This window comes from Arvicola amphibius, chromosome 8, assembly GCF_903992535.2.
Source record: "Arvicola amphibius chromosome 8, mArvAmp1.2, whole genome shotgun sequence".
Lineage (NCBI taxonomy): Eukaryota > Metazoa > Chordata > Mammalia > Rodentia > Cricetidae > Arvicola > Arvicola amphibius.
Window position 1 is genome coordinate 121,788,158 of NC_052054.1, and position 15,623 is coordinate 121,803,780.

General features: G+C 38.8%; 1 protein-coding gene across 1 annotated transcript in view; it reads left to right on the plus strand.

Annotated features, from left to right (window-relative positions):
• Window positions 1-384: 384 nt before the first annotated feature.
• The window catches only part of Ikzf2 (IKAROS family zinc finger 2), a 140,658-nt gene continuing 125,419 nt past the window's right edge, over window positions 385-15,623 (plus strand). Inside the window, exons 1-3 of the mRNA XM_038339811.1 lie at window positions 385-493; window positions 1,987-2,035; window positions 2,843-2,947. Of these exons, the coding sequence (XP_038195739.1) occupies window positions 464-493; window positions 1,987-2,035; window positions 2,843-2,947 (184 nt within the window). The 5' untranslated portion in view covers window positions 385-463. The remainder of the gene's footprint in view (window positions 494-1,986; window positions 2,036-2,842; window positions 2,948-15,623) is intronic.

The following is a 15,623-nucleotide window of genomic DNA, read 5'->3' on the forward strand; positions in this document are numbered from 1 at the left end:
CTTGTTAATCGCATTGCTGTAGCACTGACTGACCTCTCTCTCTCTCCCTCCCTCTCTCTTTTTTTCCTCTTTCCTGAAAGTACGTGGTGCCATTCCTGAGTGACTTTTCCTACTAGACCATCCCAAAGGGACGAGGGGGCGGGGGCGGGGGAGGAGGAGGACAAGGAGGAGGAGAAGGAGGAGGAGGTGGGGGGAGTGTTCCTTCTCTCTCATTTCTTGGTTTTGTTTATCAGCCGATCTGTTTGCTGGATTCGGGCTTGGAATGACCCACCTGTAAAGTGCTTCCCCTCCTCCTCGCCTTGAACTCTGCAGGGGGCTTGGCCTGGAGGGGGCCAGGGAGGGGGGGGGACACAAAAAACTTCTTTCTTTCTTTCTCCGTTTCTCTTCAGCCCGACATTGTCACCTCCTCTTTGAGGGGTTAGAAGAAGCTGGGATCTCCCGACAGAGCTGGAAATGGTGATGAATGTTTTTTAATCAAAGGACAATTTCTTTTGTATGTACATTTCGTTTCTCTTTCTCCTTTTTCTTTTTCTTTCTTTTCCTTCTCTGAGGGTTTAATAACCATTTCACTGATGGGGTAGACTTCTTTTGCTTCTAACTGACGCCTCCTTTTAGTGTGTTTGTTAAATGTGTACATTTTTAAAGAGATAGACGCATCTGTAAGATCTCCGTAAACTGCTCACCTCTAAACTTTATGGATCCCTTTCTTTAAAACCTTATGTAATCATAATTGAAAGAATTTGATAAGAGTAGAGCAGGTCGGGCTTTAACTGCTATGTAGTTACTGAGGTGAGAATTTGATCTGATTATTCCATAAAAAAAGAAAGAAAAGTTTTTTGGGGTGGGGGGGGTAGGGAGGCTGGTGGTGAAGGGGAGGGAGGGAGAAGGGAAGTGGTTTTGGAGACAAGAAGTGAAGCTGCCTGTTTTCCAGTAAGTAATGGAGAAATTCCAGGAGCCAGGGCTAAATATACTTGGCGATCAATACAGAAATGGCTCATTGTGAATAATTTAGCTGCTGGTGCTGTGAGAGTTTTGAAACTAAAGGCAAAAAGGACCAGGGCCAAAGGAAAAAAAATAAGTAAAAAAAAAAAATCTCTTTAGGACTTGTCAATTCTTTAACTTTTCCTCTCAAAGAATACAGTTAGATTATCGATCTTTTCACTATGGAATCAAAGCTAGGGGGTGTCGTTTCTTAGAGTTTACTTTTGTTTCTGAGGATTAAGTTCTGTTTTGTGTTGCTGGTGCCTGAAAGCCATTCCCTCATACTTGGGTAGAAAATGATCCCCTCGTGCACAGCCAAAAGTTTCTGAAATGTTGGAAATCCGAATGTCTTAAGTAGTCTTGGCGTTTGTCTCCAGCCGTGGTCTGGCAGGAAATTAAGGGTACGCTGAACAGGTGCTTACGCAGAATTTGGGGTAGGCTAAAATGTCAATACAAGCTGGAGAGTTGGCCAACTGCTACACTAGTCTTCAAGATACAATCTAGCACTGAGTAGTTTTGTTTTGTTTTCTTATGTTTGTTTGTTCTCCCCCTCCCTATTAGAACATGATGAACCAACTTGCAACAATTGTGAATAGAGCAGCCTGTATACGAGGGAAGTCCTCAGAGAACACTGTGATTGGGAAGTAGGGAATGGGAAAATACTTAGATAGCCGTGATAGATGGCAAGCTCGAGGTATACCCCCTTTGCATTGTTTTCCCTGCTAAACCAGGTAAATTTTGGTTAAGAGAGGCATTCTTTTCCTGCTACAGCCCATCTCAGTGCACACTTAATCTTCCCTATCCTATCTCCAGCAGGAATCAGATCATTTGCAGAGAGTTCAATGACTTGCAAATGAGCACGCACAGTACACTGTAGTATCTTTCTTGGGCACAGGTTGCAGGAGCAACATGGACTAACTGCTTGGGGCTTCAAATAAGTTAAGAATTTAATGGCAGATCCAAGGAAGACTCTTTGGGTTAAGGTCATAATCTTTTGTTTTACAGCACTGCACTTTGACTATGGAAGCAGAGGCTATTGATGGCTACTTAACATGTGAGTATTCACTTTCATTAATTTGCCGTGGGTAATAAACTTAGCTTCGTGTTACCTGCATGTGAATTCCTGAGCCATGAGTTTTTATTACGAGTTCTCTAATTTTATCTGCTCATCACCATTTTACCTTTTAATGAATATGAGGAAGTTCTAACAGAAGCAAAATAAGAAGGGGGCATAGAAATATACTCATTTAATAAAAAACATTATTTAATAATTGTAGCTTACAGAGCTTAACTTTACTATTTGATTGGTTACCATTTAATTTAAATTTAGAATACATTTCGTTACAGATATATCTTGTAGTGTGGTGTGTACTAGAGATTTACTACTAGGTAACCTAATTTTCCAGACACATAATATGAAAGAATTAGCTTCTTAAAGTCACATTTTTTTTTAAAAAAAGCAAGCTCTTTTTGAACTATCCAGCTAACATTTTAGAAACCGTTCACTTTAAGAATTCTAATATGGAGGAATTAAATTTTATTCTTAAGGAAAAAAACTTACTGCTTTCACTAGGATAATTTTGGATGTTAAATACTTCCTATCCCCACTGACCTGTATGAATGTTACGATAGTAAAGTTTGTTCATGTTTTTTTTTTTTTTAAATATGGGCTGGTTGTGTTTTGGGCTTTTTCATTTCATTCATTTACTGTGTATTTTATTTCCTTGTAGATTCTCTTAAAAGACAAGCATGTTTCTTAAGCATTTGGTTTTGCATGCCCTTTGAATTTGAGACAGTCCAAGTAATTACATGGTATGTGACAATGAACAGAAACCAAAAGATTGTATGTTTTTGAAAGCAGGTGACAATGAGCTTTCACCTGAAGGGGAGCACGCCAGTATGGCCATTGACCTCACCTCCAGCACACCCAATGGACAGCACGCCTCACCAAGTCACATGACTAGCAGTAAGTCTTCATTTTATGTTCTTTTTTTTTCTTTTTTAATTCTCAAGTGAGAAATTTGAACTTGTCCAGCCTGTGGGGTCTGCTCACTCTGTGCTGTGGCTACTGCTGTAGCGTTTGCTAAGGAAAGAACAACTCAGATTTATTTCCGTTCGCTCTCGTATCATAAACCATGAGCCTACTTACTAGTCTGAACTATCCCAAGGTGGCGTTTGCGAGCTGGTGCTTACCTGTGCCAGGTAAGAAATGTTAGGATTTGCTGACTATTGTTTCAACTTCCAAGTTCATACCTAGCTTTGTTGTTGCTTGATAAAAAAATTATGGGAATGTGTCGTTTTTCCAAAGTCTTCTTCATAGTTATTTTTTTTCTAAAGTAGAAGTAATTTTTTCTTGTCTTGGTATGAAGCTAAAGCACCAGTGGTAGAGCTGAAGTTTTGCTTGCTTTTTAAAAGCAGATGAGGCAGCGTAAAAATCTCTCCCCCAAAGGATTAGAAGTGCAATGTCATTGACAATTTGTGGAACTCATTCATATCCCTTTCTGTGGCAAAGTCAAAAGCAGCTTGTTTTAGATTGTCCAGAAAGCAAGGAAGACTTTTGGAAAGCATGTTTTGGGTGTGCAGGCATGGCAGTTTGGGCTCTTTTCTAATATTAGTGTTATCTAATATGGAATGTAATATTCATTGTTGAGTGTACCCAAAAGGCAGTTGGCATGCTGTCAGTGTCTGAGGACAAGATGCTTTTATTTGTTAAGATTGTAGTTTGCCTCCTAATTAAAACGTTTTATCAGATTAGTTGATTAAGTGCAAATGGTCTGCCACTCCTTCTCAGAACAACTTGAGAAGTCCTTTCCTTTGTACTTTGGGTGTATGTTAGAGTCTTAAGTAGAAAGGCCGTGGTTTATGTTAAGTTTAGTTTAATTTATGACTTTTCTATTTGGGTGATATGTGAAGGAGACTTTTCTTTTTTGAAGATTTGATAACTGAATAACCTACTTAATTATAAGCATATTAAATCAGTTCTGGTTATCTGAGAGAAATTGACCTTTCACGTTCTCTCCTTAACCAGACAAGTTCCTGTAAAGTTATAAACTTTATAATTAGTGAAGACTTCTGAATTCTAAGCAAAGGTTTGTCAATCCCTCTTGAATACATTTTGCACATTCATTACCTTCAAATGATTTTAGCAAATGACTTGAAATTGTGATTGAACTCTTTGACTTTACGTTGTTTAAAAATTTTCTTTCTTTTTATGAATGAGGAAAACTTATTCAGAAAATTTCATTCTTGAGGCAGACTTTGAAATCCCTTTATGTTGTAGAAGGGAAAAATAATGATGCTGTTGAGTGAATTATATTGTTACTCTCTTGTGATGGATCTTGTAGCGCTCTTTTTTTTCGCTTATTGATTTGAGAAAAGTTATATTACTGTAATAGTATATAGAGATTTTGCACTTTAATATTTAATGTTATTAGTACTTTGGTAGAATATGTTTTTATTTGTCAGAAACAACTTTTTCATAAAAAATGTCTAGTAGGTCAAGTTAGATTTATAGGGAGTTCCTACTGTATTCTGGTTAATTTTTAGCTATTTTTAAAACCATTGAGAATATAAAATAGAGAGTACTGTTGGTCAGACTAATCTGTCACCATCCCTAGTAACAGAAAGAAATTACCATGAAAATCTTTGCTTTGAGATCTGCTTTTCTGATTTCTTCATTTGAAGAGGCATTTCTCTTCTTTTGTAAAATAAACATTTCAAGGTATGGCAATGATTAATTGAACAAATAAGAATTGTTTTTTTTCTGTTCACACTAGATCTTTCCTCACCCAGCAACAGTGAACATAAGTTTGATAGTTTTGTGAGTTTTTTTTTTTAATTTACTAGCCCGTGGCAATTCCATGCTAGTACAGTTTTTGGCTAGGCTTTCTGTGTTTTTAGAGTTGCTGGTTAAATATTTTGGCTCAGACTTCAGGGCTGTCTGTTGCATCCTTTACGTAGCCTCTATTTCCAGTATCTAGGTTACCCACTTAGGTGTTAGATGGAGAAGATACCCAGTTTTCCTCTCTGTGAGATCTGGGAGAATATCAGCATTGTAGATGGCCCAAGGAAACCGAGTTCGAGAAAGACTCTTATTTCTTAACTAGAAGAGAGACCTTTCCCTCAGATGTTTGTAACTTGGAATACATTTTGTATGTGGTGCCTGAAAATCCACTTGTATGTGAGATCACTTGCTTCTTTGTCTGTTTACACACGCCATTGACTTTGATACATGAAAATAACATGTTCTCTGCATTAAAAGATAGTCTTCCAGTGTATTTCGTACAAGTCTGTTTCTTCCAAACATGGAATTGAAGTTTGGGCTGGAAGCTTGAAGTCAGTGTGAAACTTTCTGACAGGGTGAGACAGCGTCTCGTAGTGGGAAAGAGGGATCTATGTGTGTTTGTGGGGGGAAAGGTTTTTTTTAAAAAAAGCTTAAAGAAGAAAACAACAACAACAACAACAAGAATGCATGGTCTTTTAAAAACTAGCATACTGCCCATAGCGCTATTAAGGTACGGTAGCCCACCAGCTCTGCCTTCAGGGAAGGGTCAGTATCATTATAAGTAAGATACCGGTCATCAGTTTAGTGGCCTCAGTGACTATTCTAAGATGAAGGGCATCTGTAGACTGGATGCCAGCCATGGCATAAAAACAATGACAGCAGCTATCATAATTTGACAGTACTAGGATAGAGCAGGGACGACTTGGGAGAGAATGAAGAATGTTATCACGTCTGACAGTTTTGGGTTTTAAAATTATGACTAAGACAGCCTTCAAGGAAGTAACAGATATTAGTGATCGGAATGTCTTATACTGATACCTTCCTGTGTTTTAAAGTGATTTTTCATAGAACGCTTTAGATTTTTCTTCTGGAATAAAAATCTCTTTAATAGGCGAATGAGCATTGTTGCCTGAGATCATTAGTGTCCATGTTGAGTTTGCTGGCAATCTTCGGTGTCAGAGATGACAGTGTGTACCTTGATGGCCACTGGAAATTCACAGTGTTACGTGATTTTAGAAACAGAATCTGGAAGTTAAGAATCTGAGATAGACAGCTCAGACAGGGTGATATAAAAATAATCCGTATTGTGTTTTGGCCCATGAGATGAAACTTCGCTTGTGACTCAGTCTGTTTCTGGGTTAGCTTGTTCCCAATTCTTGTGACCTTGCCTGAGTATCAGTTTCAAATAGTCTATACTTAACAGCGGACTGGCTTTAACATTTAATTTTAAAATATATCTACTAATTAATCAGTGTGTATGTATGTGCACACGCATGGCAAGGCCATAGGGGACTCAGTCAATTCTGTCCTTCCACGGTGTGGATCATTGGCTACTAAACTCAGGCTGTCAGGATTGGCAGCAGTCTCTTTTGCCCACTGAACCATCTCATCAGTCTTTGAACATTTGTTTTAAGGTTAAAATTCATAATTTCCCTTGCATCTACTTTTAAGCCAATAAATTGCATTTCATAGCAGGTTATAACTTAAGAAATATGAAAATCCAGTGTGACTTAAATTTTGTTTCTGTCACTGCAAAGCCCCAGCTGTGCAGTCACCGCAGTTGCTCAGTCAGCTTGATGGCCAGGTGGCACGTATGGAATCGGAAGAAGTAGTCATTCTAGTTCTGCAGGGCTCTCACCAATAATCAGGTCAGAGAATCTAGTTTATTCTTTTCATAGCGTTTTACATTCCTCCTTTTCATAGCTAGTTTCTGTTTTTAGAACACAGTGAGGCAGACGTGTATCCCGAGTTCTATTTCTTGCATGTGAAAATTGAGGCTGGAAGAAGTCAGTTGACCTCTTAAGACACCAAAGGAAGACAGAATTCCGAGTTGGGATATTGCCTTGGGGGTTGGTTAGCTAACTGTTGTCACCGCCATGCCAGCCTGTGATGGTGTATGCTGTATCCAATGTTGAGCCATGGTTTAGTGACAGAAGACCAGCATTTGGAAGTAGAGGAAAATCGGTGTGAAGATGGAGAGATGTCACTGTTCCTCTCAAGCTGCCTTCCAACGTGATTTGTGCATTATGGCTTCTTATGGGACTCCCTGGCTTTCCGAGTTGTCCTCCACAGCTTAAGTTTGGCAGTCATGCTCAGCTGTGTTTCCATGTCCCTAATGTAACACCATATGTTTGGACTCATAGCAGTGAAGTGTGTGTGTGTGTGTGTGTATGTGTGTGTATATGTGTGTGTATGTGTGTGTATGTGTGTGTATGTGTGTGTATGTGTATGTGTGTGTGTATGTGTGTGTGTTTGTGTGTGTATGTGTGTGTGTTTGTGTGTGTGTATGTGTGTGTGTTTGTGTGTGTATGTGTGTGTGTTTGTGTGTGTATGTGTGTGTGTTTGTGTGTGTGTTTGTGTGTGTGTATGTGTGTGTATGTGTGTGTGTATGTGTGTGTGTGTGCTTGCTCGTGTGCAGGTATATATGTTGACATTTAGCTCTCATTTGCTAATAAATGTAAAGCAACAACAAAAAGCTCTGGCTTGCTGTCTTCATAGCTATCAGAGTTAAGTGTCATGACTGTATCAAAAGGAGAAAGGAAGGAAAAAAGTTTAAAAGGAACACTTGTAAGTGCATATTTGCTGGTAATTGACAGCAAAACTATTGCATTTCTTCCCCTGCACCTCATTCTAGCCTGGCTGCCCCGTTTCTTTCTTTTCTTTCTCTTTTTAGGCTGTTTAGATATGAGAATTAAGGTCTTTCTTCAAAAACAAGACAGCTTCCTGTAAAAAAGGTTATGTATATGTCAAACTCTGTCTCTCTGACTTGAAGGACCATTTTCTCTTTTTAAACGTAACATGGTTGATTCAGTTCACTGTCATGCAGGAAGACCTCGGGAGCCAATGCTTCTCTTCTATTTTGGTACATTGATATATTTTGAATATTGATGTATTTTTGACCTTGTGATATTATGGAAAATAAGTGTCAAAGTCCAAAAAGTGAAGCAAAAATACATTGCTTTTCTTTTCTTTTTTATATCTTATATATGTATATGTGCATCATGTATATAATCTATAATATTATATATATACACACACACACACACACACACCTGATAGTATTTTCCTTTGTCAGCAGATACTCCACTGTCTCTACTTGAAACTGATAAGGGATATTTAGGAATTGGTTTTTCTTTACAATTCTTATCAGTGCTGGGTTTGGGAGGGGTAGATGTGCCGATGTTGTTGAGGATACAGCAGGTGCCCGGATGATACGTTCATGCTCTTAGTCTCCACAGTAGCTCTCTGAGGAGGGAAGGAATTTCCCCACTTGATGACATGAAGCTGAACATAAAGGTATGCGTGCGCGTGTTCACTGGCTTACGCTCGAATGCCTGCTTTCTCAATGACCTACTGGCTTCTGATTTACATGTGAAGTACAGTGTTTCACTTCACGTCCCTGGGCTCCAGTTTCTCACCTGGAATTTGGGGGTGACTAAAACCTACCCTACTGTGCCATTGCGATAGTTAAATGAGACAACACAGGGGACCTGCTCAGCAACACGGCCAGCACATGGTTGGATCTGATTCGTCGTCATCACGGAGGCTGTTGCTCAGAATAGTCGAATTATTTGTTGATTTATTTATTATTTATTTTGTGTACTAAAGACTCATAAGGAAAAAAGGATTGTCTTCAGATGCAGACTGAAATCTGGGTCTTTTGCTCTGGCTGTTTACCGCATGGGGCATAGAACAGAGGCAGTATTTCTGATAATTTGGTATAAAAATACAAGAAAAATATCATCTGTTACTTAGCGCATCTATGAAGTGTTTGACTAGAAAAAAGTAGAGTTTGCCTATTTACTGGATTTTTCTTTTAGTGGTTTCAGTGTTCATAACTAAAGGTTTTTCGTTGTGGTGTATGTGGAGATCTTTGCGGTGTGTGTAGAGGTCCTTGCTTATCGTTGGTGCTACAGAGACACCGGTTATTAAGACAGCAAACAAAATCCTAGTGGAGTTTATAGCCACACTGACCATCACTTCTTTTCCTAGAGTCCCCATCTTAAACTTAATCTCATTTAATGCTTCTGAATTCGGTATGATAAGTTCTTTTATAAAAGCTTATTTTGTTTTCCATTATATTTATAAGTATGTCGACAGGGGATAACTGTGCCCATGTTCAGGTACCTGCAGAGTTCAGAAGGAACTGTCAGGTCCCTGGGAGCTGAAGTGGCATGTGGTACTGGGTTCTGGAATCCAAATTCAGATCCCCTGCTAGAGCCGTGTGTGCTCTTAACCACTGAGCCATCTCTCTAGCCCAGAGTGCCATAAATTCTTACCTTGTGATCACTTCGTAGTCCACATTGTACATTTTTGGTATGATATCTTAATTGTTTGAAGTCAATTTAAAATATGATTATTAGTCTCAGATGATTGCCACTTTGCTTTATTATTCTAGTAGATTAAGTTGGCAAATGTTTGCCTGCTAACCTCTCTAAGGTGAGGGAATGGAGAGGTCTGCTAGCTTTTCTCCTCAGGAACTATACTCCGATGGGACAAACAGCAACTTATGCCAAGTATCATAGTGTAGTAAGCTGAGGTGATTCTAGGAGGGTGAGATGTCATACGACTTCAGAGGGAATTTTCTAGAGAGAAGCTGTTTTAGCTGACATGAAGTAAGCATGAAGGTGTTAGGAAAGGAGCGAAAGACTTTCTCTAAATGGCTACTCCCAGTGAGGGGTGAAAAATAACGTATAGCATTCTGGGAAAGGGAAATGAGCAGGTTGGTATTTGTGGTGTAAAGCTGGCCTGTAGGAATTTGAAGCCACAGATGACCCTGGAGAGTTAATCAAGGTAGGACTCTGGGATATCGTGTATGATAGGAAACCTGGCTTTAACTTTGATTGACGTGGGTTTAAGTGGCTGTAACTTAAGTTGGGGTGGGGAGCAGGCTGTGGATGGCCAGTTGGGGCATCTCTAGCAGGCTGCTGTAATGATTAAGTGACAAGCCATGAGAGCCAGCAATAACGAGATGAAGGCGAGAAGGATGTGGCTCGCATTTTAAAGTGTACAGGACTTTGGTAGGTGCGTTTAGGAGATGGGAAACTGAGTGTGATCCGTAAGTTCCTGGTTAGATTGGGCTGTGTCCTGTCAGTCAGCAAAGAAGTCACTGGGAAAAATTCCTAGTTTTGAATTTGGGAGGTGCTGGCAGTCAGTGGGAGACAGGCTGGACTGAAGCGTGAGGCCCCTGCCAGTGGCAGCTGTGCCCGTTCATCTCACTGTCCCGTCCCGCACCACTTCCACACCTCTTCAGTGTTCTTAAAAATTCACCCAGCAGTAGTTGTTAGGATTTTCACCAGGGGCCTTATTCCCTCGATTATCCCATTGAGTAAAAATTCTCTGTTGAAATGGATAAGCACATGACTTTGTAAACGCCTTGCTTAACCAAATCCCTTTATTCTATTTGGAGAAGTTGAGTTAACTTACGGGGTTGACTCACTGGTTTTTAAATAAAATATCTGAGTCCTTTTCTTTAAAGTTTTGGTGGCATATTTATTGTTATAAGTTATATGTATTTAAAATTCTAAGCCTAATATGTGCCATAAATTCAAATGTTTATATTCTAATAAATTACCTTTATTCTTTAACCTGTATCTTTCTTAATAAACATGTAACTTATAATATATGACTAGTTATTAGCTAAGTGCCAGTCCGTTCTGCTATGTAGTCAAGGAATTTTAGCATTCTATCCAGATTTGTTCTAAGAACTTTGAGCTAAGTATGTATTATATTATTATTTTTTAAAAATACATAATATTACCTAAAGAATGATATGTTACCACTAATACCTTAATTAACATAATTTTTGTTTAAAATATATGTTAGAGATTTGGTTTTAAAATTGTAATTTCCTAAGATGCCATCATATTCTATGTGAGTGTTAATAACAGAAACACTCGAGACTTCCTTTATGGTAATACATTCAGAGCTCTCTAAAGTGAGCATTTGATAGGTGCAGCAAGCATTTATTGAACACTTACTTTGTGTGATACATGACCGCTGTTAAGGAATGGAGAACGAGGTGTACTGAAGAGGGCATCTCTAAGGGTTCGGTGAACTGCTCTTTCATCCCACAACACAGGGCCTGCACCACCCCCTGGACTTCATCAGATAATTTCTCTCTTGTTAACTGACAGCATGGGTAATCAGTGAAGGCCATTAGGTGAGAGGTACAGATTCAAGTATTTCAGGGCACTGTATTCAGCCCAATGCAGAGATAGTGCTGCCCCCAGGAGTTGAAGTTCTTTGAAATAGTTCGTTCTCCTTTAAATGGTAGTGGATGTAGGTGCCCAGCTCTGGTTTTAGCCAAAAGTTCCAAAATAATATTAATAAATAATAATAATATAAAATAACAATTTCTTCCTCCTCCTGTTCTGCTCCTTCTTCTCCTACCTCTGTCACCTCGCTCAGTCAAATTCTGTCTGTTACCTACATTAATATGTGTAATCAAGTCATAAGCAATACTTGGGATCTATTCATTTTCTTTAATGTGATTTATATATGTCTTAAATTTGTTAAAAGTTGACTTTAAACCTTAACTCCGTGAAGGCAATCTTACACTGCCTGTATAGGCTCTCTCATCCGTTTCAGCTTGGATTCACAGAAACATTGACGGGTGAATGTGGTCAGCAGTTTAAGAGGCATTAATGATGCTGTAGGTGAAGATGAGAAAGAGCTCCAACACTCGGGAAAGTCGCCTTCAGTGAGCTCAAGGTTGAAAGAACGAAAGCAAAGCATTGGTTCCCTGGAACCACTGACATAATCTGACCATTGCAAATGAGATTCTCTCTCAGAATTAAAATATTTCATGGTAGCTATTATAAAGGATATTTTAAGTATTGTGCACAGATTATAGAATATTTTTAAAGAATATTTGTATTATGGGGTCACAAGTTGAAACAAGTCTGAGATTTCTTCTGCTGCCATTGGGACCATGGTCACATTTTATCTGTCTCCCTAGTCACCGTATATGCTATGTTCTGTAGAAGGCCAGAAACCATTTATTGAATGAAATAACTATTTAAGGTCACCATATTACATACCTACTTAAAATAGGTGCTTTTGACCAAGTTGATGCAATTTGGAATTCTGATGTCATAGATGTTTAATGACTTTAAATCCTCATATACCTGTGTCTTTCTAAGTATGTGTTTATTTTTATAATACTTCATTCTAAAAGATTTATCATTTTGAGGGCAGTCCCGTAAAGATGCTCTGTTTGAGTCTACGCTCTCTTTAAAGCTTTCCTGCGCCATCGTTTTCAGCGGGACCTAAGATAACGATGCTGTAAGGGCTTCCGTGAGGTATCATCGTCTTCAGCACTATTGTGCCATCTTTCCGTAGAACATTTAGAGTTTACAGATTGAGTTCCATATGTAATTTTAAAGGCAGCTCTCTGTCACTTATGTAAAGCTGTTTTTAGTAGCATGCACAAGATGAAATGCTTCAATTAACTTTTCTTGTGCACTGCAGATATTTTGAAGAGCATGTAATTAATCAGGGAAAAGTCACGTTCTAATAAATTAACATTCACGGTGCCGACACCCTTGACATTTTTGTCATTTCTCTCTTATTATCATTGAAGCTGTAGACCTCCTTACACTTCACTGTATCAGCTCTACCTCCAGCTTACTAAGTGTAAGGCTCGGGAATGTTTTGAGTGCTGAGGGTACTGCATTATTCTCTTTCAGTTGAATTAACATGGAGAATTTACAGTTGAGTTCTGCAAGGGCACGTTTTGTTTTTTAGCTATACTGTATAGACATTTCTACTATGGCTGTTCTCATAATGTTTCATGCTTTACTTTTGATTTTTAAAATATACACATTTTGAATACATAATATTTGTACAAATAGGTTTCTCTTATAAAATGCTTATATATGATCTCTATTTAGACTTGGATAAATATTTATCTTTTACATTGTCTGATATCCCTTAAGTTTCAATATATTGATTACTGTTTAGGTTGAGAAGTTGCATTTATGTAACATAAGTCTGAGAATTTGTTTAATTACCAATTACAAAATATTTTACAAAACATTGCTGAGATCACTTATTTCTTATTTGAAAACTGGAAAGTAGGCCCTTTAATGAATGTGTAGCTGCTAAACAGTAAGTAGGCAGTTCCTAATAATTTGGGGGACAGCTTCAAAATTACACAGTAAGAATAATGACTTTGTTATTTGGAAAGATAAAGTGAATTCTATTACAATATTAAACTTTTATAAAGTACTTGAAAAAAGTAGTTGATTTTGCTTATATAGATTGAGAGCTAGGGAAAGAATACTGTTGTTGGCTGTGAATGTAAATTATCAAAGCCTAAACTATATGCTCTTCACCTGTCTCAAATTTATGACCCAATGACTGTTTAGGTCCAGGATCTGGAGAAGAGGATAAACTAAAAAGTAGATCCCCCCTGTGTCTCAGCAACATGAATTCAAAAGATTGCTTTTGTGTAGTTTACCACAGTAAAGCTAGTTCTGTACATGGTTAGTGAACTCGAGTGCCTTTAGTTTGAGTACAAATCAACAAATTAGAGAGCCCATTAATTAATTAGATAACAGTCCCATTTCATTTTGTACAAGAAAATGCTAGTTATGTTTTTAAGGCACATATATAAACATGTGTATAAAACCACAACCAAGATAAAACCTATGCCCTTTATGCAGTTTTATGATTTGTGTGTAGACAGGTCTTTTTTATTGTAAAGAGATTTAATTCTTTGGAACTCTTATAAAGAACAAATGCATTTGTTACTTGTGTAATTAGAATAAAGAAGTAAGTGAATTTAGTTAGCGTGGAGCTGCTCTGTGAGAGAGCTGACTGCAGCTCTCCTCTAGGAGCTCAGCCTCAGATGGCGATGCTGCTGCATCCTTTGAACTGGTCAAGGGCTACTGAGGGTAATACCCAAGGGCACTTCTGTATGCAAATATTAGCCTCATATTTATTGGATACTGTTTATTTGTCTGTAAAGTATTTTCTTAATTATTGCAGCTAGAATTCCAGGTAATGTGTTGTACTCCTAAATGTGGGGGCTATTCATTCATAGATTAAGATGTTATGCACTCAGTAATGCACATCAAGATGCTAAAATGATTTCTGGCAAAAACAAGGGAGAAATTGTAGCAGAAAACAGGAAAAGAAATATGAGTAGGAGTTAAAAATTATACGGAGATTTTCTGTCTATATGAGACATCATGTAGGACAAACAAGTCTCCCTCCCTCCCTCCCTCCCTCCCTCCCTCCCTCCCTCCCTCCCTTTCTTCTTTTCTTCTTTCCTTCTTTAAGTTTTTTGAGACAGTTTTCTCTGTGTAACAGCTCTGGCTGTCCAGGAACTTGTCTTGTAGTTCAGGTTGGCCTCAAACTCACAGAGATTAACCTGCCTCTGTCTCCCAAGTGGTGACATTACAGCATGCACCACCACCTCCTGGCTACAAGTTTATTTCTTATTATTCTCTTTTTAATGCTTATCAGTTTATGACTCCATTGAGTGTTGCTCCATGTTTTTAAATTTTATTTTCTGTTTTTATTTCCGTGTGTAGTGTATATGGGCACACATGAGACCAGAGGTCAACACTGTGGTCTTCCCTTATTCTTCTCTGCAGTTCTGGTTTTGAGAGCAGCTCTCTCATTGAACTCAGAATTCACCTATTTGGATAGACAGGCTGGCACGGAAGCCTTGGAATCGGCCTGTGTTTGCATCCTCCAGAGCTAGGATTACAGGTGCATCCTACCACAACTGGCTTGTTTTTTTAAGTGAGTTCCAGGGATCTGAACTCAGGTCCTCATGCCCTCACAGCGAACAGCTTATCCACTGAGATCTCCCCAGACCAATGATTGCTAATATTTTGCGTGAGCATGTTTAGACAAAAATTGTTTTTTTTTTTTTTTTTGTAAGATGACTATGGTATACTATTAATTGGGTAGAGCCAGTGAAATAAGTTGAGATATTTGAAAAAAAAGGGGGAAAATAAAGAGTAGAAGTGTGAAATATGAGAAAAACCAAAGACAAGTCAAGAAGAATTAGAATAGTGAACTCGTGAGGGAGAAAACCCTCCACTGGAATTGGTAAAATAGGAGTTAGTAGACATCAAATGGCAAATGAAATAGACTCTGTTTCTCCTGTTCATTTTTTTTCTCATAAAATGTAAACAAAAGAAAATCGGAATATCTGGAAGATCTTTTATGGATCCTTCTTGCCTGAGTGAGGAATATGGCCATAAGAGTGGATCTGTGGAAGGCGAATGGGAAACCTCTGGATTTAGTGGGAAGAAGCAGGCTTCTTTAGATTGCCGGAACTGCAAAGTGGGAGGGTGGATGGAGACTAGCATCTTAAGGTATTTGACCTAAATCACTGGCTAGTAAAAGCAGCATCAACGTTAAGAGTGCAGGGGTCGCAGATGGTGCACTGCTTGTCTTGTATGTGCAAGGTCCTGGCTCTGTGTCTAGTAGCACAGAAACCAGGCATGGCAGCACTCGCCTGTCTGTAATCTCAGCTCTCAGGAGGGGAGTAAAGAGCTGGACTGCCGGAGTGGAGGTGGTGGAGGTGGTGGAGGTGGTGGGGGTGGTGGAGGTGGTGGAGGCTGGGGAGGCAGGGAGGCGGTGGAGGTGGTGGAGGCAGTGGAGGTGGTGGGGGTGG